General features: G+C 45.8%; 1 protein-coding gene across 11 annotated transcripts in view; it reads right to left on the reverse strand.

Moving 5' to 3' along the window:
- The window catches only part of TLN2 (talin 2), a 7472684-nt gene that overhangs the window by 5232977 nt on the left and 2211939 nt on the right, over positions 1 to 27768 (reverse strand). For all 11 annotated transcript variants that reach the window (XM_069624483.1, XM_069624482.1, XM_069624486.1 and 8 more), the window contains one exon: positions 27518 to 27726. In XM_069624483.1, the coding sequence (XP_069480584.1) occupies positions 27518 to 27726 (209 nt within the window). The remainder of the gene's footprint in view (positions 1 to 27517; positions 27727 to 27768) is intronic.

Raw genomic sequence — 27768 nt, forward strand, 5'->3', positions numbered from 1 at the left:
GGACAAGTTGTTTTTAGTGGGCAGACTGGTGAGGACAAATTCAGACTTGGATGGTTTTAGTTTCAGGTAGGCAGTCGACATCCAGGACTGGAGGATGGTTAGGTAATCGCGGAGACAAATTATGTCCTGTGCGCCCTTTACTCTCATGTACAACTGAGTAACATCTAGGTATTGGTGAATGGCTATATTGGGATATTTGAGGAGAGTGCCCAGAGGCTCCATGTAAAGGTTAAAAGGGATCGGTGACTGGATGGAGCCTTTACGAATCTGAGGGAGACCCCAAATCAGTTAGAATGCAACAAGTTAATCTGGACAACCCAGTGCCTGCCTGAGAATGAGGAGGTAAACCAATTCAAAACAGTGCTAGAGAATCCCATCCTGTCAGCAAGGAGGGAGAGAAGGATGCGTTGGTCGATTGGTGTCAAATGCAGCTGTGAGGTCAAGGACAACGAGGAGGCATGAGTCGCCCTTATCCATGATTTGGAGAACATCATCCATCACCTGGATGGTGACTGTCTCGATGCTACCCTTGGGTCGTAACCCTGACTGATGTTATGTTAAAGGATATTTATACTGCGCACTGTCACCACCGATGTGATCCCCTGGCGCTCTAGTCATTTCGGAGGTGGAGTTGTTTGATTCTGGCAATTAGCTGTGTAGCAACTACTTTTTCCAAGATTTTGTAAATAAGCAGTAGGTGCGTAATGGGCCGGTAGTCAGCCAGGTTGTCTGAATCTAGGGTTGTTTTTTCAAAAGAAGTCATATCAGAAGAGTGTTGAGGTTGTCTGGGAATGACCCTTCTGTGAGAGATGTGCTGATAATGCTGATGAGCGCATTGGGCGTCAGGCTCGTCAATTGTTTTATGATGGAGGCCAGGATTATATGATCAGAGTACCAAGTAGGTTTGAGGGAGGCAATCATTTGTAGGAGATCTGGGGAAGAGAGTGAAGGGAATTCGGTCCTGAAAGGCAGTGTGTGTCCGGGGTGCAGGGGACGCTAATGCGGTGAGGGGTTGATTCGATGGTCGCTCGGATTTTGTCTATTTTTTCAATAATGTGTTGATTCCATTGCATTGTTCCTGAGTAACGGGTACCTTGGGTTTGGGTGAGGGCTTAGTACAATGCTTTACTACTTCAAAGAGGGTTTTGCTCCTGTTAGAGGCTGCCGCAATGGTTGTGGCATAGTAAGCGTTTTGGCCTCGGTAATCAGAATACTACAGTTTACACACAGAAATTTGAGGTTGGTGAGATCATGGTGTTTGCACCGCCATTTCTCTAGGGCTCTGATTGAGTGTTTATTGGATGCTAGCTTGGTGGTGTACCATGAGGTGGATGGTTTGGTCTTAACCTGGCTGTATTTTAGGGAGGCATGAGTGTCCACCAGTTTCATAGGAGAGTTTATGAATAATTCCAGGATGCCCAAGGCATTCCCTGTGGTGGGGAAGTCTGCAAAGTTTGCTTCTAGCTCATTTACAAGGAAGGTTTTGAATTAGCAGGGTTGAGTGAGGGGGCGTTTAGACTGACCTTTGTGGTCCGTAGTCGAGTGGATGACTGATAATGGAAGGCGGCATTGCTAGACCGGTAAAGTGGGATAGGGTCTGCACAGATGTTGCGGGGGGATGATGTGAGGACTAAGTCTAGGGTGTTGTCTTTGTTGTGCGTGGGGGAGAGCACAGTTTGATTAAGGTCCATAGACGCAGTAAGTGTGAAAGGCATGCTTCGAGTGTGGTTGTCAATCAATGACCCAAGGACTTTGAAATCGCAGAGAAAAACATTATTAGAGTGTGTTAATTTGTCAGAGGAGAGTAAGTTGGAGGGAGCACCTGGAGACCATGCAAATGGCAGCAGTGCGCAATATAATCAACATAACATGTCTGCAATGAAAGAGTCACTCCTGTGACGTGGTGTGTAGATGAGGTGGAAGGTGATGGATTCCCTGTGGTAGAGGGAACCGGCAGGCAAGTGATTCAAATGAGCTTGTTCTGGGAAAAGGGATGGTGGAGCATGGCCAATCGTTCTTTTGGATGATTGCCACTCTACCTCCTGCCCTTCCTGGCCAGTCGGCATGTCGGATGCAGTAGCATTGGAATCGGAGGATGTTGAAAAACTTGGGGAGGATGGGGCAAACCATGCTTCAGTGATAAAAAGTGCATCAAGGTTGTTGTACGAGAGGAGGTCAGCAATATCTGCTGTGTGAGTGAATGCTGAGTGAGCATTGATGAACATGAGAGGGTGTGTGCATGTAGGCTGTAGGTGTTGGATGGGGGCAAGGGTGATATTGATGAGGTTCGCTAGGGTACTTTGCCAGGCTGCCTACGGCATTTAGCCATTCAAACTCTAGTGATGGGCTGTGGAGGGAGGATACACCTGGTGATGTCTTTTGGTGAGTTGCAGTAGTAGAAAATAGTTTGCAGGTAAAATACAAAATAGCAGGTCTGGCTCTTGGCCCTATCATGCCCTTGTCTTTGCCTGTTCTTTGCAGAGAACGCCAGCTATGAGGACGCTTAAGGATGACTGATTAGGTGGTGGGCAGAGCAACTGAGTGGCAGGCCCTATCCTCCCTTCTATTTGCACTCACAATGGAATCGCTGGCATGCAATATCAGGGTGAACACACATATCCAAGGAGTCATAGGAGACGCATAAGGCATAAAATAAGCAGTGTTGCATAGCAATTTGCTATGCAATTCTGTAGGTTTGCTAATCAAATGAACACTTGTGTAGCAAAGTTAGCTATTTAAGTTGCCCTCTTCAATGAAAGTACAGCTCGCCCTGCATTCCTCTTGCCCTTGGTGCTCTCTTTGCCCTCTTTTCACTGTTCACTTCGAGTGCTAATAGAGGAAAAGTGCACCAGTAATCATCTCCTCCACTCTTAAGTGCCAAAGTCATGTGTAGGAGTGCTAGACAAGAATTTCTTTTTTTAAATTGCAAACCAGAAGTAATCAGAATGATACTTTATTAAGCTTTCTATATCTTATATGTCAACTTTATATCTTTTACAAAAGGCAGTCATGCAATTCCATTCCTAAAATGAAAGTTGTTACATGATGCATAATTACAGTATTGATATTGTAAAACACTGCATCATCTGCATGGTTTACAGTTTAAGTTAGCGTATCTGAATTTCATAGTGTCAACTATATTTAATTTTGTTGGGTAAGATGCATGATGTTGACTAGTGAACGTTTGAAAATGTACATGATCAAATGCTTTTGATGGCAACCCTAGTTCTGTAACCTGCAGGTTGCACACATCTTGCAATTGGTGCTTAACCCATGACCAAACCCATACTCTATGGCATCCTGCTGCTTTATACCAGGCACCCTGAAAGTGAGATGACCACAAACTACAATATTTGCCTAGTTTGGCCAGCTCTCTGCCTGCTACGCAATCCACTCTGCTTAGTCTTTCTTTCCTCTTACATAATGAATACACAAAGCGAACTAAATGCTTATGCAAAGTAGTGATCAATATTTCTATCCAGTCTGTACATCTACATATATACTGCAATACCAAACACTGTAGTTAGCCTCTAGAGCTCTCTTTGCTTTTTGATTGTATTATCTATTACCACCTGCAGGAGACAGCTTGCCAAACTGTTTTCAGGGCCTTTTTTATCATATCTATTTATTTGTGTCCATTCATGCAGCTAACCTTTTACATTTTACCAGACACTTGTCTATGGCTCGCAAAGTCTTTTCGCACAGTCGAGTAGATTTTATGAAGGGCGAGTAGCATTAACAAGAGAAGTTTGAAACTTTTATTTAACACTTATTTTGTTCGCAGTAAATGTCAAATAAATGTTGTTTCACTGTGCATGTCTGGCCTCTGAGTGGCAACAGTGTGCCAAACATAAAGCGTGTTTCTAGTGACATGCACCATTTTACAGAAATCTCATTTTAAATTTGTTGTCTTCCGTTGCTATGGGTGGAATGAATTTCTCTTAGGTTGAATATCAGACCTGCAGGTCTAGCTTAAGTTTAAAGAATTTGCGAGACCTGACTCCTCTCAATAATGTCTTATTTCAGCGGTACGCAAGACAGCTGTACTGCTGCTCATTTCATGTCTTTGGTACAAATAACTTCTGGTGACATTAACAATATTAGTACAAAATTGCTAATCAAATGGGCCTGTTTGCTAATCAAAAATATTTGAATTAGCAAACTCTGCTAATCAATTTTTGAAAACTAATTTATGCCAATTTACCTATAAAATATCTTCATGAGGATATCCGACGGTTCCTCAGCCAAACTGAAAAATCAATTCCCCAGTGATTCAGGAACTTGAGTCATTTAGTGAAACTGCTGGCTACATCATCAATTACCAAAAATCTCTCAGGTTCAACATTCCAGAAGCGGCTGAAGCGATCTACTGACTAAAAGATAAATTCCCTTGAAATGGTCGAGCAAATTACTAGAGTACTTAGGGTTAACCCTCAACAAATGCAGGAACGGCCTCTTTAAAAATAATATAGCGCCCGGTGTATGGGAGGATTGGTCCAAGAGACCCCCCTCCCCTGCATCCTCTCCCCCCGGTGAAGTCCATGGCTCGTCAGGGGTCCCCCCTGCCACCAGGGCCCAGGTGGTGGGTGGGCCACTGGCTGAAGACATTGACCAAACCTGCTGAATTTAGCTAGGCCCTGGAAACCATTTTGTGAAATAAAGATGGTTTGAGCCCTGTGCACCGCAGCGCGGCCCCCACCCTTGGAGAGTTTCAATTATCCCTGTGGCCGCAGCTCTCTGGCAGATCCGCTGAGAGCCCGTTCCCACGAACAGACGGACATGAGCTAGTGTTAGATACCAACACTGTAACATTTCACCTTCCGCAGTGTATCGCTGTTTCCAGTATGACCCGGCCAGCAGGGCCTGGGTGGAAAAGAACTGTAAAATGGTCCCCTGACAAAAGCAGAGTCCCCAAAATACTAATGAGCAAACCACCTGTGATGAAACTTTTCTCTCTCCGACCTCTCTGACTAAAAACCTGTAACCTCCATGGAAGTGGCAGAATGTGTGCTTATATGACATTAGGGATGAAGCACCCACATCCCTGTAGCTATGCGCAAACAGTAAAAGTGTCCCGGGGGTTTTTCATGTTTTGTGTTTTACCAAGAAGCCTGCACCCCAAGGTCCCATGCCATAACTGAACTAATGCTGTTAGAGTGCAAGGGAAGACAAATGCAACCCTATTGGGAGCTCACGTAAGGGGTGCATGAAAATGCACCCTATGTATGTCCAAGCTCACCATGTGTCACTGCCGTCAGTTTTATTGGCGGGTTGTTCCTGCGCGCTCCACCAACCTTACTACTACCTCACTTACCGCACATGTATAGACATGTAACAAAATGTTGTGGTTGTTAAATACTTAGCGTATAAGTAATGTGTTCGAATTGGCCATATGAAAGGCACTAACAATGTCAAAAACGTGAGCTTTGAAAAGACTCAATGAGTATTGTATATTATGTGAATGTTTATGTCTCTTCCACCTAAATCTGCAACACACGAGGAAAATACCTTTGTGAGCACATGCAAGGCCATTCCCCCTTCCCACCAGTGAAGCCTGCCAGACGAAAAAGCAGAGGCCTGTGCTGCTCTGCTCCAACTCCCCCAATTCGGCTGGAGCCGCTTCAAACATTCACATTCCCCCACAGCGCCCAAGGCCACGGCCTGCCACCTGAATTATTTACAACCCAGCAGTAAACCCCGGCCTAAAAACACAGATCCAAAGGCGCCCTTTCTTAGGCTCCACGACCCACCGGCTCACCTTAGGTTAATGGCCCCTGTAAAATTAGGACTCCCAATATTATGGCAACACTACAGGAACACATCCATAATGACTTCTAACAAGACATGATAACGCGCACCGCCTGTCCCATGCCCTGAGACCCAACCTCGCGACCTATGATACCCGGTCAACAGGACGATGGTAACCATGTATTGATGTATCGCCAAAAGACCCCACTCTAGGTGCATTCCTCCTGTGTTGCATTAACCTGTAGAATAACCTATTGGAAGATTTACCAGGGAAGATAATATTGCAATGTTGAATGACTGCGGTGTGCGTGGCCCTAGGGCAGAAAGCCAGGAAAGACATTCATCACTGACACTGGTCACGGCTGGCACAACAACACCGTCCGGATGAGCCCAGCTGACCTGCCAGGCCCAGCCCAACCCACGAGGGTAACCAGTGACGTCCTCCATTCACGGCAAACCACATCGCAGCAACACCTATAGTTAGTCGTCGTCACCCAATCCCTACTAACTTGTGCCCCCTATAGCATGTAGGTTCTTATGACGCATTCTGTAAATATATACGCCTGTCTTTGCTATTGTCAGACAGAGCGCTCTCAGAGTTTACAGAGTTCTTTGCATGCCCTATTCTGATTGATAAACTCCCATTTAAGCTCACCCGCACTTTGTCCTGGCCTTATTCCCATCCTGGGAGAGTCCATTATTGTCTCTCATTGGGGGGACGCTCGCCTTCAATGGTGACCCCGAAAGCGTGATTATTATTTTTCTGCTAACATATACATATCTCTACCGTCCCCTTTGGCACGAAAATCTCCGGTCGAAAAGGGATACGCACGGTGCGGCGGCTCCGGAAGGCTGCCCGCCAATGGCGACCGGTACGCTCAGAAGTGCGCACTCAACAGAGAGAGGGTACGGGATCCCGGTTGAAAAATCCCCTTTGAGTACCGCTCGCCGGAGCCGGGGCTGACCGTTGAGCGTACGGCAACACTGCCTGGACGGACCCAGTTTCGGAGACTCTCGGTTCAAGACGGGCACGTGAGTATTGAGTGTGAGCAACCGTAAAGGGAGTAGGGGAGGAAATATAGGACAGGGAACGAGGCTGGTTGAAAGGGGACACTTTGGGTCTACTAAGGACCACTCTAAACTTTCTTTGCTTTTTCTTTGCATATGGCCATTAGGATTAAGAGGTGAAAAGAGATAAAGAGACGGGAACCTAGCTCCACGGGGGGGTAGAAGGCGGCGCCGCATAGTGCTATCTTGACTAGTACTGGGAATATATGAAGAAGTGGAAAATGAGATAAAGGTGTCTGGTAAAGGAAGACACAGAGAATACATTAGTGACTGCTATTTTTTCTATTTTTCTCTCTGGGTTTACAGGAAAATAAACAGGGTTAGTACGAACAAAGATATAATCTAAGTAGAAAGACAAGTTTATATCAAAACTAGGAGACGAATACATATCAGAGTAAGACGGAAAGGGACAGCTGGCAAGGGAGAAAAGGGAGGACAAACTGGGCTATGAATAGAGTGTTGCCTATGGGTGTGTAAGCATCGTATGTGTCAGAACATATTTGTTATAATGAGTGTGTAAAGGTGGTCAGAAATGCATAATTATGGTATGGTTATGGTAAGTGTGACCAGAAGAAATATCACAAGAAGAGTGTAATGTGGTAAAGTGTATGTTTATTTCTTTGATTTGTTGGGTAAAATTGCTGAAGTTATTGATGGTTTGCTCTTGAATGTGCCCCCTAAAGTGTATAGAATAGAGGCTGTGCGCAACCATTCTCATACTGTACAGGTGGCGGAAAAACACGCAGGTCCCCACGCTCAGTAAGACACAAATACGTAGACTCATATGGTGATACATCTATATTAAGATATATATACAGACATACGTCAGTATCGAGCAACCACGAAGTATGGGGGCAGAAACACCCTTATCACATATTTGTAAGAGTCTACCTGGGTACGCTGAACGTATCAAGAAATATCATGATCAGTGGATCACAGAGCTGAAGGGAGAAGGATTACCTCAGATATGGCCCGAAGGGGGATCGTTTGATAAGAGTGTCCTAGATATGGTAGCTACATGCATTCGTTTGAAATACAAGGGGAAGCAGCTACATAATAGGAGAGAAATATTAGACGTATGGAGGTTGTTTGAAGAAATACCCCCGCTTAAGAAAAGAGAATTAGGTACTGATCTGCCATCTACCACGGACAATCCATTACTGATACCAAAAGATGACAAGGTGTTGTCAGAAGGGGAGCCACCGGTAGAGATAACTAGGTTGTACCCAATACTAAATAAGCCAGTACCCGCAGAAGGATACAGTGACCCAACATATGTACCCCCAACAACAACCACTACCACTCAAGGGCCAACAGCACCCCCACCATATGAGAGTCATAGAGAACGAGACCAGGTAAGTACACCAATAGTGAACATAGAGAAATTAACAGGAGACCTGGAGTCCAGGCTCTCTATAGCAAAAGATGAGCTCTCGAGAATAAAAAGCATATGTGAACGGACTGCAATCAATACTGCTAGGTCAGAGCACACATCAAGAGCGCAGAGTGAGAATGAAACAATTGAAGAAGGGTGGAAAAAAGGAGAGATATTGTTTAGGATACAAGAAGAACCAGCCCGAATAATTGAACTAGAGGGAAGAGAGGGGTGCACTGATGATGAGATAAGGACTACAGGAGGTAGAGAGGAGCTACTGTGTGATGTAGGAGAAGATTTAGAGGAAAGTGAAAGGCTAAGCATGGCAATGGGAGGGGGAAGCGAGGGGTTGGATGGCACATGTTCAGGGAGAACCATGGACGAAGAGTGGACAGGACGACTAAGGAATAGGTTGGGGAAAATGGCACCACTGGGAAAAAACGGAATAAAGATGAGTGCAGATACAATGACAAAGGGGAGGTTACCACTCCCACTAATACACAGGGGAGGGGGGAGGCCGAATTACATACCCTGGGCTCAGATGGATAAGGCCAATTTATTAAAGTTATTGCCCCCGCTATCAGGAGGGGCAAGCAAGTGGATATATGCATTCGAGAAACACACAGCCGGGGTACCTCTAGCAATAGGCGATGTGAAGAGTCTGCTAGTATCAGCAGTTGGGGATCAAGCTGACATAGTATGGGTAAAGGCTGGCTTCCCGGGAGTAACCTTAGACTGCGATCACCATGATGGCGCCTCTTTCAACACAGTACGTGCCAGGATATGGGACGCCTTACGAGAGACGTTTCCAGATACCCCAGATTTGCAGTCAGTAATGCAATGTACAATGAGTGACGGGGAAGATGCTATGGATTACATTTTTCGGGTCCAAGAGATGTGGAGAGCAGAAACGGGCACGCCCTGGTATCAATCAACATCATTATTCTACTTCATAATAAAGAGGGGGCTCCCAAAAGAGGTGCAAAAAGCACTTGCCAAAATAGCAGGTATTGAAGCAAAAGGATGGCCCGAAATACAGAGCATAATAGTTCACCAGTGTAAACGAATAAAAGAGAGGGAAAAGGAGATAGCACAGAAAAGATTGGCAGACGAGGCAAAATTAGTACAAACAAAGCTGGGGAAGGTCGCTGCAGCAGTAGCCGCGCTCCCACACAGCAGGGAGGGAGACGAGGAGGAGGAGGGGCTGGTAGCAATACAAGGGAGGATGGCAACGAGTTGGGCAGGAGCAGGGCAACGGCAGTGGAACGAACAGGAGAAGAGTGGAAGTCCGCAGTGGCAAGAGTGGGCCCCTCGATGGGGACGAGGTGGGTACAGGGGTCGAAGAGGGGGTGGACAAGGGTACAGGGGAATGGGAGGAAACGGATGGCAAGGTCCCAGAGGTGCGCTGGGAAGTTGTTGGAACTGCGGGAGGTGGGGGCACTTTTCCAGAGAGTGCAGGAGTAGAACAAACAACGGATTTCCAGAGGTAGAACACTATTGGTCCCGTGGCACTATGGCCACCCTCACCCGGGGAGCCCATATGGTCTCCCAATGGGACAACAACAAAGGGAACCAGAGCAGGGGTACCCAGAGCAAAGGCAGGGACATCACTACAGAACACAGAATCACCCACAGAACAACGACACTATACACTACACCCCAGGCAACCCTTTCGCAACGACAGCAAATGGAGCCCCAGCACCAGCCCCCTATAGTGGTGTATCAGTAGTTTCAGGGAGTGTGTTCAACCAGGGGGGGCAATGAGACACCTAGCATAGGACAGCCCACAGAGAACACTTGCGTGTCCTGTTCTATCTACAACCTACGATGCAGCAGAGGAACCATTGGTAGGGGTGCAGATAGGAGACAAGCAGTTCATATTCATGGTGGATTCGGGAGCGGAGAAAACATGTATTAGGGAGGGACGTTTTCCCTTATCTAACCGGAAGTTAGAGACGCAGGGGTTCTCTGGGGCAGTAATTGAAGTTCCTTACACAGAAGCTTTGGATGTGACAGTGGGGGGTAAAACGGTAAAAACACCCTTACTGTATTATGAACAATCGCCAATAAACCTGCTCGGAAGGGACCTTCTTAGCAAGCTTAACATGACAATATCATTCACAGAAAGAGGAATAGTGTGTTCGACACCAGGAATATGCCCATTACGCGTAATGCTGGTAGTACAGGCTCGGACAACTGCACCAGAAATACGTGGCCTGCCAGTGGACGAAAGAATGTTCATTGAAGGTTTAAAAACACTGGCCCAAGTAGTTCCTGAACTAAAAATGTTAGAGTGGAGAATACCCGCAGAGTTTGTCTTCCGCCCAATAGTGCGCCCAAACATAGCACCAGGGTCAGTGGTATCCTTAGACTTGCATGCTGTACAGGTATCAGCAAAAAGGATTGCAGTAATTGGGATGGACATAGATGGGTGTGAATGGCACACTGTACTGTGCATCAACGCCAATATTGCCCTACGGGACTTATCTGATGAGGATCTCTTTTCTGATTCAGAAAATGATGGCGAAATAATAATGGAAATAGCAATGCCCTGTGACATTTTGATTCAGACTAGACAAATTCCCGTCCAATTTATGGCAGTGGTGGGAACGCCACCGTCGTTTTTTGACGATGACATGCGACTGGTGCCAAACAATTTGTGGACAACAGGCCCCCATGATGTAGGGTTGTTGCATGGAGTAACACCAGTGGTAATAAAGCTCAAACAAGGGGCAATTCTGCCCCGAGTGAAGCAATATCCATTGTCCCGTGAAGCTGAGGAAGGGATAAAAGAGACAATAAATGCATTATTAGCACAGGGGATAATAGTGCCTTCAAACTCCCCATGTAACACGTGTATCTACCCGATCAAAAAAGCAAAGGGAGGGGCATGGAGGATGATCCAGGATTTACGCCCCCTAAATGACGTCATACAGAAAGCGTTCCCTTTGGTCCCGAACCCTGCTTCAATATTATGCAGCATCCCAAAAACGGCATCACATTTCACAGTGGTCGATTTGAAAAACGCATTCTTCTCCATCCCCTTGGCAGAAGAAAGCAGATACCTGACAGCATTCACATTAGGGGGAAAGAGATACGAACATTGCAGATTACCACAGGGATACTGTGAAAGCCCAAGCATATTCAACCGCATACTACACGAAGACCTGGGTAATCTATCAGTTGAAAGCACAATCATTCAGTACGTAGACGATTTGCTCGTCTGCGCGCAGAATGAAGAAACGTGCAGAAAAGACTCAGTAACACTCCTGACGCTGCTGGCGAATAAAGGGTACAAAGTGGACAAGCAAAAGCTAAAATACTGTCAGAAAGAGGTACTGTACCTGGGGCAGCTGATATCAAAGGACGGAAAAAGAATCATCCCTGACAGAGTGGAAGCAATAAGGTCAGTGAGAGAACCCACAACAGTGAAGGAGATGCAGAAATTCTTGGGAATGTGTAACTACTGTAGAGCATGGATATTAGATTATGCAGCCTACACAAGACCATTACTGCAAGCACTCAAGGAGGCCCAACAAGAGAACAGAAAAATAGAATGGTCAGAAGAGATGAGCGACTCATTTAAGTCACTAAAAGAGTTGATTTCGAGTGCTCCAGTACTCGCCAATCCTGATTATGAACGCAAATTTTACCTGTTCTCACACTGTAAGGGAACCCTTATGACAGCTGTACTGACACAAAAGACTTCCCTAGGACACAAACCATTGGCTTACTATAGTGGCACCTTGGATGCGGTGATGCAAGGACATTTCGCGTGCGAGCAATCTCTCACCGCCGCCGCGTTCGCCATTGAGAAAAGTGCCACAATAGTAACGGGGTGCCCTGTCACGTTGTTCGTGGAACACTCATTATTTGCGATACTTGAAAGATCAAAAAGTACACTGACCACACAGCGCGCAACTGCCTATGAAAAAATATTGTCCAGCGCCAATATCCACGTGGTACGGTGCAGGACAGTAAACCCGGCAACATTCATCACAGAACCATGCACACTAGAGGACATGCAAGAACACAATTGTGCAACTTACACAGGGGAAACAGGGGAGGACACGGTGGTGTGCGAGAATGCCCTGAGCGAGGGAGAGGTGTTCTTTGTGGATGGGTCAGCATCGATTGACATGGACACAGGAGAGAAACATGTGGGATTGGCAGTGGTGAGGTTAGAAGAGGGTGAGTATGAGATACTAGTACAGTATCGCCTTCCATCACATTTCTCAGCACAAGCAGCTGAACTTATTGCCCTAATAGAAGCATTACATGCAGCTAAAGGTTGTGCAGTAACAATATATACAGATTCAGCTTACATGACGACAACAGTACATGGAGGTCTAGCAAGATGGGGGCGGAGAGGGTTTCGAAGAGCAGATGGGACCCCAGTGCAACATGCAGAACTACTGAAGGAGTTGATTGAGGCCCTAAAAGATCCAACAGTGGTAGCAATAGTGAAGTGCCAAGCACATATGTCCAACACAGACGTTGTGTCTTTGGGGAACGCGGCAGCGGACGCTGCTGCCAAGGAAGCCTCGTACTTTGAAAAACATGAAACAGGTGAGTACATGTTACAGCACAAGACAAGCGAAGAGCTCCCAGAAGGATACAATGCCATGCCCATATCACAAATACTAGAGCTGCAGGAAGGGGCAAGTGGTGATGAAAAGATGGTGTGGGAAAAACGAGGGTGCAGCCAATCGGCAACAGACTTACTATGGCGACAAAATAACTCAGGGAAAGTAGTGATGCCGGTCAAACTATTGGAGATAGCATTTCAGCAATTACACTTTCCAGCACACAACACCAAACAACACATTGCAGCAGAGATACAAGAAGACTGGTTTGTGCCCTGTCTCCAGGAGCAAATATCCAGATTGACAATGGAGTGCACAACGTGCCAGATATATAACTCTGGAATGACGCTACGTACACTCAGGGGAACAATTCCAAAACCGATAGGGCCCTTCAGAGAACTGCACATTGACTACGCGGATATGGGGGAAAGGTGTAATGGGGCATGCTACATGATAGTGGTTGTATGCCCATTTTCGAGGTGGGTGGAAGCAGGCCCATGTGCACGACCTGACGCTAAAAGTGCTGCAAAGTTCCTAGTAAGGGAAGTGTTCCCGCGTTGGGGAATTTGCGACGTAATTCGCTCAGACAACAGCACTCACTTTGTGAATGAGCTCTTCAAAGAAGTGACCACATTATTGGGGATAAAACATAAATTGTGCTCAATTTATCATCCTCAACGTAATGGCGTTGTAGAAAAGATGAACGGACTGTTAAAAGGGATACTGTCGAAATTGTGTTTTTCATTAAAGAAAAACTGGATCTACTGTTTGCCCCTTGCGCTGTTTGAGCTGAGGAATCAGCCGAGCAAGGACCACCATTTGTCCCCGCACGAAATCGTGACAGGGAGACGGATGCACACTGCACATTCCCCACTACGCCAACAATCAGACGCACACAGAAGCGCCACGACATTGGGAGATGAGTTCACAGAATATCTGAAGAAGCTAACTAGGGCAGCGCGAGCAATCTCAAAGCAGCTCTCTCCACCATTCACAAGGGAAGAAGGAAACACAACAGAATCCCATGTAGAACATGAAGTACGGGGACAATTAATGCCAGGAGAGTTCATTTATGTCCGGAGCTTTGTGCGCCGGTGGAATGCCCCACGGTTCCATGGACCATATGAAGTGGTATTTTGTACCCCTACAGCTGTAAAAGTAAAGGGGCTCAAATACTGGATACATTTGACGAATGTGCGAAAGGCATATAATAGTGTGCAGGAAGAGGTGGATGAGGAGGCACAGACAACAGAAAACAATACTAATGAAAATGATGAGTGAACGTGAACATGTGAATGGAGGAGTGTAACTGACAGATAAAATTGTTAACGAGAAACATTATATTACAGGTTATCGATAAAGATAAATGATTTTAAAAAAAAAAAAAACGATTTTGTAAATAATAATGTGAAGAATATGTATATTGTTTGCTCCCTTCTCTGTACATCCCAACCCCCCTCCCCTACCCAAACCCATCTCCCTTCCATGACCTCTTGGCACTGGTAGTGCCAACAAAAATTTTACATACATGCACTTAATGCACTTTTATATCTCAAACAGGAACTACCATGGCAACTAACGGGCAGCCTGCAATTGATAGATTTATTAGATATAGAGAATTTCTAGCTGAGAGATGTAGATATTCGTATGAGTGTGGATTGTCTGTATGTATTACATTATTTTTTACAATATTGTTTGGCCTGGTTACGTACTGGTTTATAGCGTTCATCTCTATCGAGATGAACGAGGGGGGAGGGATTAACGGGATTAATGTGACAAATGAAACAGCAATTGTAAATACTAAAGAAGGTGATTTTTTGGTATCGGACGGATCTAAACTGGTATGGGGGTATTACACGACACCACCCAATGTTGCTATCTCGCCAAATGAAAGCTTGCAGGAAAGAATGCGAAACAGCACAACTTCCCCGCCAAAAGTATCTAATTACAATGCCCATAGTTTAAATGATCGTAACCCCTCTGTTATATCATGGTTTTACAACACCCCCACCAGCGCGCCCACTCCCGCAACAGAAAACACACTGCTAGATAGTAGGAAGAAAGAGAATGAAAAAATGACAGTGAGATATGAAGCGTTATATGATGACTGGGCAAAGGGGGGCGAGAGGGAGAGAGGGGGGCCCACACTGTCCATCGCCCAGGAAGCTGGGAGATACCTTAGAAAAAGAAATAACAGACAGAAAAGGGAGGCGGGGAGGAGGAAATATGATGAATATTATGGGTTGGGATTGGACAAAATGGAAGACCCACGACACCCCCACCAGACAAATAAATGGTATGCGGACATGAGTGCAACGGCTAAGCAAACAACAAATGAGAGCTGTTATGTCTGCTCCCTCATTCCCCATGCTTCAGGTACACCCAAAGTATTGTTACCCAAAGAGTTGCCTATTGTCGATGCCCAGTGTCTCCTTCATCTCACGTTGTGCAGAATTAAGAACACCTTCCAGGCACATGAGGTGACTTTTAAAATGCTGCAGAATGAGAAGACCGGTTATCCGAAGGCGGTAGGAGTGGTATGTTTGGAGGAGCCATTTTTTATAATACAAGGGACACTTTTTTCAGAAAATAAGTGGAAAGACGAAGAGATAATGTGCAAGGCTGAAGCACTGCGAGGTGTGGCACCAGAGAAACTGCAATGGATAGAAGAGACATGCACACCAGTATCACCAGGAACACATCTCAAAATTGACTTGGGTAACCGCCATTGAAAAACCCTTCAAGCTGCAGAAAGAAATAAACTATGAACTGTGTTTCAAGGGAGACGGGAAAACCATCATGGGGGTAAACAAAAATTGTAACAAGACCCTCACCATCCCAGATATGAGAAAGGGGACAGCAGCCCTCATGGACACTTATTGGGTATGTGGCAATCAAGCATACCTACACCTCCCACAATCCTGGGGTGGCAGCTGCTCATTGGCCACCCTGCACTCCGCACTAATGGTGATCCCGGAAAGCCACATTGATGGGAGCAAGAAAACGCGAGAAAAACCTCAGCAGAATGAGGCCCAGCCAACTGCAGAGTCACAAGTATATGTCCTGTCTTCCGGGAACAAGGAGGAGGTGCTGTCCCGAAACAAACGATCATCGAACTACATATCAAAATCATCATCAGAACTGCTGGCACAGATCCCGGATAGATATCGATTATTCAGCTCTGCAGAAACTTTCTTTGCCTCACTCATCCCAAGCATCCAGGCGCGAGCAAATGCAAAGTGGCTCCAAATCACACGCTGGGAGCTGATCCAGCTGGCAAATGACACCGAAGAAGGGTTTAACGTAATAAAAGTGGAACTGCAAGCACTGCGGCTAATGACCATGCAAAATAGGTATGTCTTGGACCTGTTGACAGCAATCGACGGAGGTGTTTGCCGAAAAATTGGAAGTGCCTGCTGCACTTTCGTACCTTCTGAAGACGCAGATAACGGTTCCCTGTCCCATGTGATCGAAGCAGTACATAACCTAGGAGAAAGAATGAAAATGGAAGGTGGAGCAGAAGAAAGTACATGGTTCGACAACATCTTCTCCTGGATCCCATCATGGCTGGGAATGACTGTTACATTTTTGATGCCGGCTGTAGTGTTCCTCCTTTTTATTTTTTGCCTGTGCCAGGTGGGTCTTCGATGTTGTGCTAACGCAGTACCGAATGGTGCAATGATGATGGTGACAATGGGCAACGCCCGCGGTACAATACAAACTATGTAGGAAGTACAGGTACAAACAGGAACAGATTACACGTCAAGATTCCAGTTGGTGCCCATGTACCACAACAAGGATATAGTAGATAAGTTATGGCACACTACAATTAAAGAGCCCCGTATACTTGAATGGTATGAGGAGGTGTGGGTGGACTTAGAAGGGGAGAGCGGTTGTATATACCTGACCTGCACCCCAGATGAATATGCTAGGAGAGGAGAAAGCCTGCGAGGGGTGTGCAGGGCATGGATGCCCATAAAAGGCACCCCTGCATGGGATGACGCTATAGCTGACGAGGAAGAGTGCAGGAGATTGGAGGATTTAAAGTATTCGTTACTTAAGTAACGAAAGGGGGGAAATGTGTGGGAGGATTGGTCCAAGAGACCCCCCTCCCCTGCATCCTCTCCCCCCGGTGAAGTCCATGGCTCGTCAGGGGTCCCCCCTGCCACCAGGGCCCAGGTGGTGGGTGGGCCACTGGCTGAAGACATTGACCAAACCTGCTGAATTTAGCTAGGCCCTGGAAACCATTTTGTGAAATAAAGATGGTTTGAGCCCTGTGCACCGCAGCGCGGCCCCCACCCTTGGAGAGTTTCAATTATCCCTGTGGCCGCAGCTCTCCTGCAGATCCGCTGAGAGCCCGTTCCCACGAACAGACGGACATGAGCTAGTGTTAGATACCAACACTGTAACATTTCACCTTCCGCAGTGTATTGCTGTTTCCAGTATGACCCGGCCAGCAGGGCCTGGGTGGAAAAGAACTGTAAAATGGTCCCCTGACAAAAGCAGAGTCCCCAAAATACTAATGAGCAAACCACCTGTGATGAAACTTTTCTCTTCACGACCTCTCTGACTAAAAACCTGTAACCTCCATAGAAGTGGCAGAATGTGTGCTTATATGACATTAGGGATGAAGCACCCACATCCCTGTAGCTATGCGCAAACAGTAAAAGTGTCCCAGGGGTTTTTCATGTTTTGTGTTTTACCAAGAAGCCTGCACCCCAAGGTCCCATGCCATAACTGAACTAATGCTGCTAGAGTGCAAGGGAAGACAAATGCAACCCTATTGGGAGCTCACGTAAGGGGTGCATGAAAATGCACCCTATGTATGTCCAAGCTCACCATGTGTCACTGCAGTCAGTCTTATTGGCGGGTTGTTCCTGCGCGCTCCACCAACCTTACTACTACCTCACTTACCGCACATGTATAGACATGTAACAAAATGTTGTGGTTGTTAAATACTTAGCGTATAAGTAATGTGTTCGAATTGGCCATATGAAAGGCACTAACAATGTCAAAAACGTGAGCTTTGAAAAGACTCAATGAGTATTGTATATTATGTGAATGTTTATGTCTCTTCCACCTAAATCTGCAACACATGAGGAAAATACCTTTGTGAGCACATGCAAGGCCATTCCCCCTTCCCCCCAGTGAAGCCTGCCAGACGAAAAAGCAGAGGCCTGTGCTGCTCTGCTCCAACTCCCCCAATTCGGCTGGAGCCGCTTCAAACATTCACATTCCCCCGCAGCGCCCAAGGCCACGGCCTGCCACCTGAATTATTTACAACCCAGCAGTAAACCCCGGCCTAAAAACACAGATCCAAAGGCGCCCTTTCTTAGGCTCCACGACCCACCGGCTCACCTTAGGTTAATGGCCCCTGTAAAATTAGGACACCCAATATTATGGCAACACTACAGGAACACATCCATAATGACTTCTAACAAGACATGATAACGCGCACCGCCTGTCCCATGCCCTGAGACCCAACCTCGCGACCTATGATACCCAGTCAACAGGACGATGGTAACCATGTATTGATGTATCGCCAAAAGACCCCACTCTAGGTGCATTCCTCCTGTGTTGCATTAACCTGTAGAATAACCTATTGGAAGATTTACCAGGGAAGATAATATTGCAATGTTGAATGACTGCGGTGTGCGTGGCCCTAGGGCAGAAAGCCAGGAAAGACATTCATCACTGACACTGGTCACGGCTGGCACAACAACACCGTCCGGATGAGCCCAGCTGACCTGCCAGGCCCAGCCCAACCCACGAGGGTAACCAGTGACGTCCTCCAGCCACGGCAAACCACATCGCAGCAACACCTATAGTTAGTCGTCGTCACCCAATCCCTACTAACTTGTGCCCCCTATAGCATGTAGGTTCTTATGACGCATTCTGTAAATATATACGCCTGTCTTTGCTATTGTCAGACAGAGCGCTCTCGGAGTTTGCAGAGTTCTTTGCATGCCCTATTCTGATTGATAAACTCCCATTTAAGCTCACCGGCACTTTGTCCTGGCCTTATTCCCATCCTGGGAGAGTCCATTATTGTCTCTCATTGTGGGGAGGATCGTGCTATCTGGGGGACGCTCGCCTTCACCGACTTGAAAGCACTGACTGCGGAACTAGCCAGATGGCTGCCATTGGAGTTCCCTAGGGTAGGCTAAAATGAACATACTCCCAGGATTACTAGTTCTTTTTACTATCCTCCCTATCCAGATAATCAAACCCTCCCTATTAGACATGAAGCAGAACATGTTCTGTTTATTTTGGGGGTTAAGCACAAGCAACCCCTGAGTCCCGTATCCGCCCACAAGGTCTTATTTCGATCAGCTGCAATCAGCTGCGCTCGGCGGCCTGTGAGTCTGACATGTTTGGAAATATCTCCTGGCACCTCAATTAGCACAAATATACAGATGGTGCAAGGAATTCACTCACTCAGGATGGCCACACATAGGTCAAGCCTGCTCCCGCATCTCCTTATTTTCACTCCTATTGGTGGGTAGACAGAAACAGTCACTGGGAGGCCATCTTCTTAAATCAACAATAGCAGAAGCTCTGAGGCCTGCTCTAAACGGTCTTTGGTAACCCAGTCTGTACACCAGGGCAAGACTCTAAGGCCTCCCACCGTTGGTTCAGGGGCGGTCCGGGACAACTGCAGGACAATTATGCCCATGGTTGCCCATGCTCATTTGAGGATTTCATTGCGAAGATTTCCTTACCGAAACGAGAGAGGTTGTACTATTGCCAAATAAGACACTGGATTTCAGACTCCATTTGGTGGGGCTAGCGAACCCACAGCCATAAGAGTTGCTCATTGAAGACTAGAAAGCAAGGCAAAAGCAAGATCTCACAGATCTACAATGTTTTGTATGGCTCAGACCCAGATGAAAAATGTACATACATCATGGCTTGGGAGAAGGGTCTCCAGCAGGAGATTCTACCTGATCTCCAGGTAGCGAATTTGTTCAAGGGCACGAAAATAAACTACAAATACACCCTCATTAAGAACAATTCCTAAAAAGTGATGATGCATTGGTATTATCCCCCTACCGACTCAATAAAATCTCCCCTGGATACTCCCTGGTGTGGTGGAGGGGTTGCAGCCTGTTAGGCAGACTGGAACACCTGTGGTGATCATGCACCCATTCTCAATTCTATTGGAAGGAGATCCTTTCAAGGAGCAGGGGGACTCACTAGACAGAGGGTTCAAATGATCCCACTTATACTTATCTTAGGTGACACCGATCAGGAGGACGCCTATGCTTAAGCAGGGACCTATAATTCCTGTTCACACAACTTCTCCGTGCAGCCTGCCTGACCCTCACCCAATCATGGAAATCCCTGGATGGGTCAATTATCAACTTGTGGTGGGCCAAGATATGGGAAACATGGGCATCGGAAAATATTATGTCCACCTTAAACAATTCCCTACCAAACCTTTCCAGAATAAGGCTTTGGTGGGTCGTGTATTTTCGGGATATATTAGACGTTCTCCTCAAGCCCTCCACTCTGCGTCACCTTTCATCCATTCAACTTGTCAGCTAAAGTAAAATGTGGGATATGGACTCCACTTTATGGGAGGGGGTGAAATCCCCAGTGGAGGGTGGGATGGGGTGGGTGCAAATGTATTTTCCTCCTTTCTTCAAGCATCGTTGTCATAGCTGTTGTCATGGTGCGAGCTCCGAAATCCCTGGAGCTGTTGGGCCCATCCCAGTCCCCACCACCCAGAAGAGCTTGTCAGGCCCCAAGGAAGCACCCCAGAGCCTCATGGACTCAGTCCTGGCGCTGTTGATGCCAGGCTCATGAAATGGGCTGAACTCATGGAACTATTTAACCTGCCTAGTGAGGCTGGGCCTTGGTATATTCCAGGGAGGGGCAGAGGGACTATTTTTCTTGGGAAGACAGGGTGTGGCTAAGGGACTACTTTACCTGGAACTACTTACAAGGCTATATAAGCCACACCCTGCATGCAGAACATGCTTCCTGTTATTCTGCACTCCTGCAGCGTAACGCTCACCGTGTCTGCTCTGTCCTCAAGGTTCTACAGCCACGTCCGTCAGTGCTTCCATCCATCGGCGCCTGGAAATAGAAAAAGAGAAGAAACAGATGTTACTTCAGCGACCAAACACTACCTGCAATCCGGTCCATCGGTCGCATCTCCAGCTGGTTTCCTGATCGCCGCCTCTGTTGAAAGGACGTCCACGGAGGTGCCGATACTCACCCGGGATTCCGCGTTCCTCCTGGTTTTATTGGAGCGGTTCTTCCATTCTTCATCTAGGGACCATGCCGCGCCTGCAAAAGGGAACAGGAAAAGAACAGCAGGTTAGTCGCGCTCAGTACTGAACAAACATTTATTCCAGTCACTCAGCACCTTTCATCCGCGTTCTACTCACCTGGAGGCAACTATTTAGCATCCTGGTAGAGTCAAATCTTCTACTTGATTTCTGCACCAAAACTGCATCTGCAAGAGAAAACAAATATGTTTAAACATTGGGACAATAAGACTTTGAGCATCTATACCAAGCTGCTATTGAGGTAGATACTCACCCGATAATCCCAGCATTCCGAAACGTACAGTAACAGCACTCTGGAACAGTGAGGTAACTGCGCCCAGAAAAAGACTGTGCCTACCGCGCCCCTGCTGAAGGTTAAGCAGGACGGAGAGCCAGCCTCATCAAACTCAAAGGTGAGGAGGAGAGGAGTCGGGCCTCATGTGGTGGCAAGTAGTGGGACCAATCCAACCCACTCATAGCTAACATCTTGTTTTGCCATTGCAGGCTAACGCCTCTTGGGGAGGTTAAAAGGGAGAGGACGCCAACATACCATCAAAACTGCGCCAGTACAGATATCGGTCATACGACTATGTGCTACGCCCCCGTGGAGACCAGGTGAGCATGACAGCTGTCTCCCTGGCCCCCCTCCCCTGTTCTGAGACTGCATTGTAATGTGTGCAGTGGTGCATATCCACAACCAGACTGTGTTCATACTTCCTTAGCTTTTCTGAAATGCACCTTTTTTTCTCTTTCCCTTTTCATTGAAGCCATTTTCCTCCTTTCAAGCCCTACACATGCTATTTATTTTATTGTTTTGCATCATATTTGCATGTTAATACCCCAAAACTATCAATAAAGCAGAGTTTAAAAAAAGCAGAGGTAGCCGCTAGTGCTATTGTAGAAGGAGCCCATGAGACCCGCAGGCACATCTTGTTAGCCACAATTACATCATTCAGAAATGCAGACAGCAATCATATTGGACATGGAGTGTTCAGTAACACCCCTGCCACCATGAGCATCAGCGAAGAGATAGATTCCCTTCCCGTCCCTTGTCCATGAGGCACATAATCTGAAAGCCCTCTTGGGATCCAGAAGATGAAAGCTCTTCTTGAGACGGACAGTATTTTTTTTCTACAGGGTCTGTGGGAAACCTGAAGGGGCTCCCACGTCTACTGACCAGAGATGTTCTGTTCAGATCACTTGAGTGGAGGGTCCTTGGGGATTGGCGAGAGGGTACCCGAAGGCAAGACATGGTATCCCCCTTTTTCTAATACTGACCTACTCTCCCCTCCCTTAACCTTGATATATGATATGATAGGTTGGTATACAGGCATTGCATCGAATACATAGTATTGAATGCAAAAGCATTGAAAAAATGCATTTTCTTTGTAGGTAAAGTTTTTTTTACTGTAATGGGTTTTTAGGGGTAAAAAAACAGGGCTTGGGGCGGAACCCCCATTACATTTTTTTTTTTTTAATTCATTTTTTCGATGCATATTTTTTCAATGGTTTTGCATTCGATGCTTTTGCATTCGATGCAATCACTAGGAACCGATAGGTTATTTATAACGCGCTTAATACCCAGAGGTTTCTAAGTGCGGACCCGGAGATCGAACATGTGTTTCTCCGTGTCGTCTTGCATCCAAGGCGAGCACTTTGCCCCTAAACTATCCTCCCAAGATGGATTGATAATAGCCCTTTTTGGGCTATTATCAATCTCATTGTATCATTCCCAGTAATTTGCATCTAAGTACTGAGAAGAAGAAGAGGCAACTAGGAGCAGTACACATTTCCTATGGCCAACACCACTCTGGTACTGTGATGAAGAAGAGAGGTCAGGCATGTTGCAATAATGGGCTTGAACAAGGTCAGGCAACTAGGAATACTTTGTTTCACCCGCAGCCCATTATCAATGAAAGAGTATAAAATGTTTAAGTCAGAGAGCTGGAGAGGGAGCAAGAGATGCAGGTGGTGCAGGAGCAGAACGAGAACAGAAGCAAGTTTGGCCCTTGCTGACGGGCTGGAAGCCGAGACGCTAAGGGGCCCACTGAAGATCCCGGGAGTCCTGCCGAATGGGCCGAGCCGGACCGGGAAGCCTTGTGAAGGAAGGCGGAGAGCAGAAGTAGATGAAGAGCGGAGGCAGAGCCCAGCAGGAAGGTTGGTGTACCCGGAAGGAAGCAGCCGGCGAACCAGCAAGTTACTTCTCCCATGTGGAGGGGGGGAAGCCGCAGAGTGGAGCAGCAGTAACATGGTCAGGCTCTTAAAGAGACTGGGAAGTCCGGGGCGCTGTGAGGGGCTGCTGTGCCCGCATAAGTAAACCTTGTGAATATTGAATACCGAAGTTGATGAAAGAAGCTGGTGAGCCTGTATAGTTGAAACTTTGTGAATATTGAATACCGAACTTGAGGAACAGAGCTGCTGAACCCGTATAAGTGAAACCTTGTGAATATTGAATACTGAGCTTGATGAAATGGGCTGTTCAACCGGCAGAAGTAAATCTTGTAAATATTGAATACAGTACTTAATGAAAGGAGCTGCTGAGCACATACAAACAAAAACTTGCATCTATTGAATACTGAATAGTTTTAAAGACATTATTCGAGCTCACACAATGTAAAGTTATACATTTTGAATATTGAATAACAGGAAAGCATGATTTGAATGAAACCAAGTAAATGCTGCAATTCTGGAAATCTTAAATGACAAGAAAGTTGCTACTTTAATGAAACTATAAGGTGGTAACAATTGTAAGAACAGTCTGGGAAAATCAAGTGTCCATTGGTTAGAAAACACTTTGAAAGACATATGAAAACCCAAAAAAGAAATGAAAGCATGGACTTGTGAACTATTAAGAATCAGCTTTGGGAAACTTGTGGTTGCTTGACCTGTGTTGGGTGGACTGTGCGGTTTGACAACTGCACCTAGACCAGAACGTTTCCTAATACGAACATTTCCAACATCAAGACTCAAAGCACATGTGGTTGCTGGTTGCGTGAACTCTGAAGGGTGGTCTGACAACTGTGCCTAGACCAAAAACCACAATAGGTGGAAAAGCAGCCAAGAAGTGAATCATTGGTGAAGTTAACCAAAGGAAGAGTCAAGTAGATCCCATGATCTTTTTGCAAACTGATAAGCGGAAGAAACAGTGAACTATTGAAGGTAAATCTGGAGGAAGGGAACCCTGAGAACAAAACTTGGAAAATATTCATCTTGGCGAAAGGAATCCCAAGATCACAGTGTGGTGTGAACTTTGTTACCTTTGGAATTTGGGGAAGGGAAACCCGAGAGCGGCAAGTGATGTGAACTATGATATTTGAGAATCTGCAGAATGTAACCTGAGAACTTGATCAGTCTTTGTTTACACAGGACTACTTTGGAACTCTATTGATTTTGAGACAGAGAACTTTCAAAGAACTTAAATTGCCAATCATTGATCATTTACTTTGGAACACTTCTATTTAGTTGAGAACATTTCCCCACTAGTTTTGTTGTAGTTGTGAGAACAATCATAGGGTTTTGACACAGACAGACTTTTGGTTTTGACTTACAGACACAGACTTTCGTTAGATTTCCTTAGGCAGGGAAATCTGCCATAGCATAGGGTTAGTTAGGCGTTATACCACCATGATTATTAGTAAAGCTTGGTTTCACTATATCTCTGTTGTCTGTGACATCTCTCTTGATACCATGCCTTTCTCACAGGTCCTATACGTACCAGAACCATTGACCAAGATGAGACACCGCCATATTTCGAGTTACCAGCTCAGCATCACTGTTGAAGGCAGTATTTTAGAACAAGAATAAAGAACTATGTCACCTCTACTTGCTGAGTCGGATACTGTTATATGTGCTGGAAAGATCCACAAGAGGCGTGGGTCTATATCATGCGGTTTGGCTGAGCGGAACTGTACAGGTCCTAAATAATGCAGTAAATCCATGCCCTCAAAGGTCGGAGGATGTACCATTAGGAAGCTCATTGTTAATGTAACATGCTAGAACATGTCACGTTAACTTTCTGTATGAGGCTTACAGTGCATCACCCTATTAAATCCTGAAGTATCTGTGCTTAGGGGCCTCAACTTTGGGACAAGGATACTATACTGTTTCACAACTAATTTTTGCACAGCTATATAGAAATAACTCTTTTCCCTACCTTTGCTGCCTGTCCCGTTTGGATTATTTAGTGAAAACTTGCAGTATGCATCTCCATCTTAAATGGAGGAAGTTAAGGGAAGAAGATCATGAAATGGATCTACTGCGACAGGTGAGAGTCACACACTGAAAGTCATTTTCCTTGCAGAAGACTAGGCAAAGAGGCTTGACAGAAATAGCATGGAGCTCACTGACCTGCTATGGGTGGGCAACCTCAAAAGGAACAAGAGGAAAGGCTGAAATTATGCCCCCATCTAAAACGTAAGAACAAGGTTAAAATCCAACACAGGAAGAACAAACTGATGGGGTGGACATTGATGGTTTAACCCTCTCAAAAATTGCACAACAGTGGTAGGAACAGTAAAGGAGGATCCCTGTTTGATCTCAAGTTGCATAAAATGAAGAGCTTCAGTTGTGTTTAGGCTACCAGCATCACGAAGGTCAGAACCAAATTACTTTGGGCACTCACATAGTTCTCCCTCCTTGAAGGAACTTAAGCTCAAAAGGGAACACCATTAAAGATCTGACTGGTCAGACATTCAGTCCTGGAGGAAGGAGCATGTTTCTACCTCTCACACTTTTCACATGAAGAAACGTCACTTACAGGCACAGAGAGGCCCGGGGCTGAAGTTACTACGATGGAAGATGGAGCTGCACAACACTGAGGAGGCAGTTACCTGTGCATGAAAGGTCTGGATATGTTCACCTGAGTGCAGTGGCAGGCAAAAGGGGCTCCATTAATAGTCCTAGAAGGTGCAGCAGGCCCTCTTTTAATACTGGGCCTTGGAGAAGAAGTCTAGCATCTTTGAGCAGAATTCCTCCTCCTGTTTCAAAGCGAATATGGAATGTTACCTAAAACATTGAAGGTGTTGTTTCCTCTGAGTCAGAGTATAACTCCCTGGACCATGAGTGACTGTTACTACTTGGAGGAGGAAGAGGAATGAGAAAGGATACCTCCTGTGCTGTTTCTTCTTTTTCTTTTCCTGTTACTTGCTTCCTCAGGGAGAAGAGAAGCTTCTGGTTATTGGGGTGTGGAGCATGCCTTATCTCCTTTACAGATGGAAGGCACCTAGAGAGCTGAGAAATTTGTTGGAGTTTTCACTCTATTTTGCAGAGAGGAAAGCACTTTTGTGATGCATTTAACAGCACCTGTGCAGGGCCTACCTGTGCCATGGCTTTTCCATTTATTTGTAGTTTTTATAAAGCGCTACTCACCCATAGGCCTCAAAGCGCACACAAAACAAAACATAAGAGACATAAGATATGGCAGAGAAAAGGGAGAGCTGAAGATGCTAGTCGGATCTGAACGGGTTTGTGCGGATCTGTAATAAAGTAGTCTAGTCTGAGTCAAGATTGAACAAGTGAGTTTTGAGACTTTTCCTGAACTCATGGATAGAATTAGACTGCCTAACCTTTGCAAGTCATGAAGACATGGGCCTGTGGGGAGACAAACGCAGGTTAAACTAACAAAGAAGTGGCAATCCTAAGCAAAGTCTGAGCATGCAGAAACAGGAACTGGGGTCTTGGAGCGCAACTGGCTCCTACATACTACACACGATGTCCAATTCACTATGGCCTCAAAGCAGCTGCAAAAATATTTCAAAAGCCAGAGGTTATTTCCAAGATAAAGAATCAATGAGAGGAAGGAATCCAATAGAAACAGGTAGCACAACATGTTTCAGCACTCTAATTAGCCGACATATCTGCATGCACCTGTCAGAATTTTCAGCCTCTCATATTGGCCGATTGGGGCCAGAACCTGAATTCTGTACATTAAGCTGAACAGTGAAGAAGAGGGTTTTGCGCTCAGTCCTCCAATCCAATCCAATTTCGGTCCCAGAAAAGGTTTTTTGCAACCACCAATAGCTAATTCTCCACCAAAGATCACACTCAACAAAGACTTCTAACTTCATTCAAATTATTTGGATTAGGTTGAATATTAACACATCTCGGATTTTAAAGAACCCAAATATTAATCAAATAAGTTGATATTTTAGAATTGGTTGTAAAGCAGACCTATCAACAACTGGCCAACTGTTGAAAACATACTTTTTGAATGAATGCAATTAACTGGACAAGGCATACTTAATATAGTATTTTCTCTCTAATTAAGTGTTTCATTTATGTTCTTTCCTCTTTACATTAACTACGATTTAATGACACAAATAAACATTTCACCCAACTGATAATACATCTTTATATATGCACAAATGGTATCCAATTTCAGATTACACTAACATGTTTTATGATATTTCAAAATTTTCGTGCAACCTTTGCAAGAAAGACATTGCTTCATGCAGAATTGTTTGTACCTGGGCCAGTCGCTGCTGGCTCTCTGTATCTCCGGGTGCTACCAGAGCTTGTTTTGCTTCCTGTATGAGCATGCCAGAGCCCTCCATTACATTCTTTGCCGAGTCCAGCATAGCTTTGGCAGCCTGCGTATCATCTGTGGTTGCTGCTACCCCGCGAGCTGCTTGAGCCAGGGTCTTCAGAGCTTGAGCCGTCTCTCGAGCAGCTACCCCTGCAAGACAGTTTATTTTCCTATCAACCCGTTTAGACTTCA

This window comes from Ambystoma mexicanum, chromosome 11 (assembly GCF_040938575.1).
Source record: "Ambystoma mexicanum isolate Mex_15411 chromosome 11, UKY_AmexF1_1, whole genome shotgun sequence".
Lineage (NCBI taxonomy): Eukaryota > Metazoa > Chordata > Amphibia > Caudata > Ambystomatidae > Ambystoma > Ambystoma mexicanum.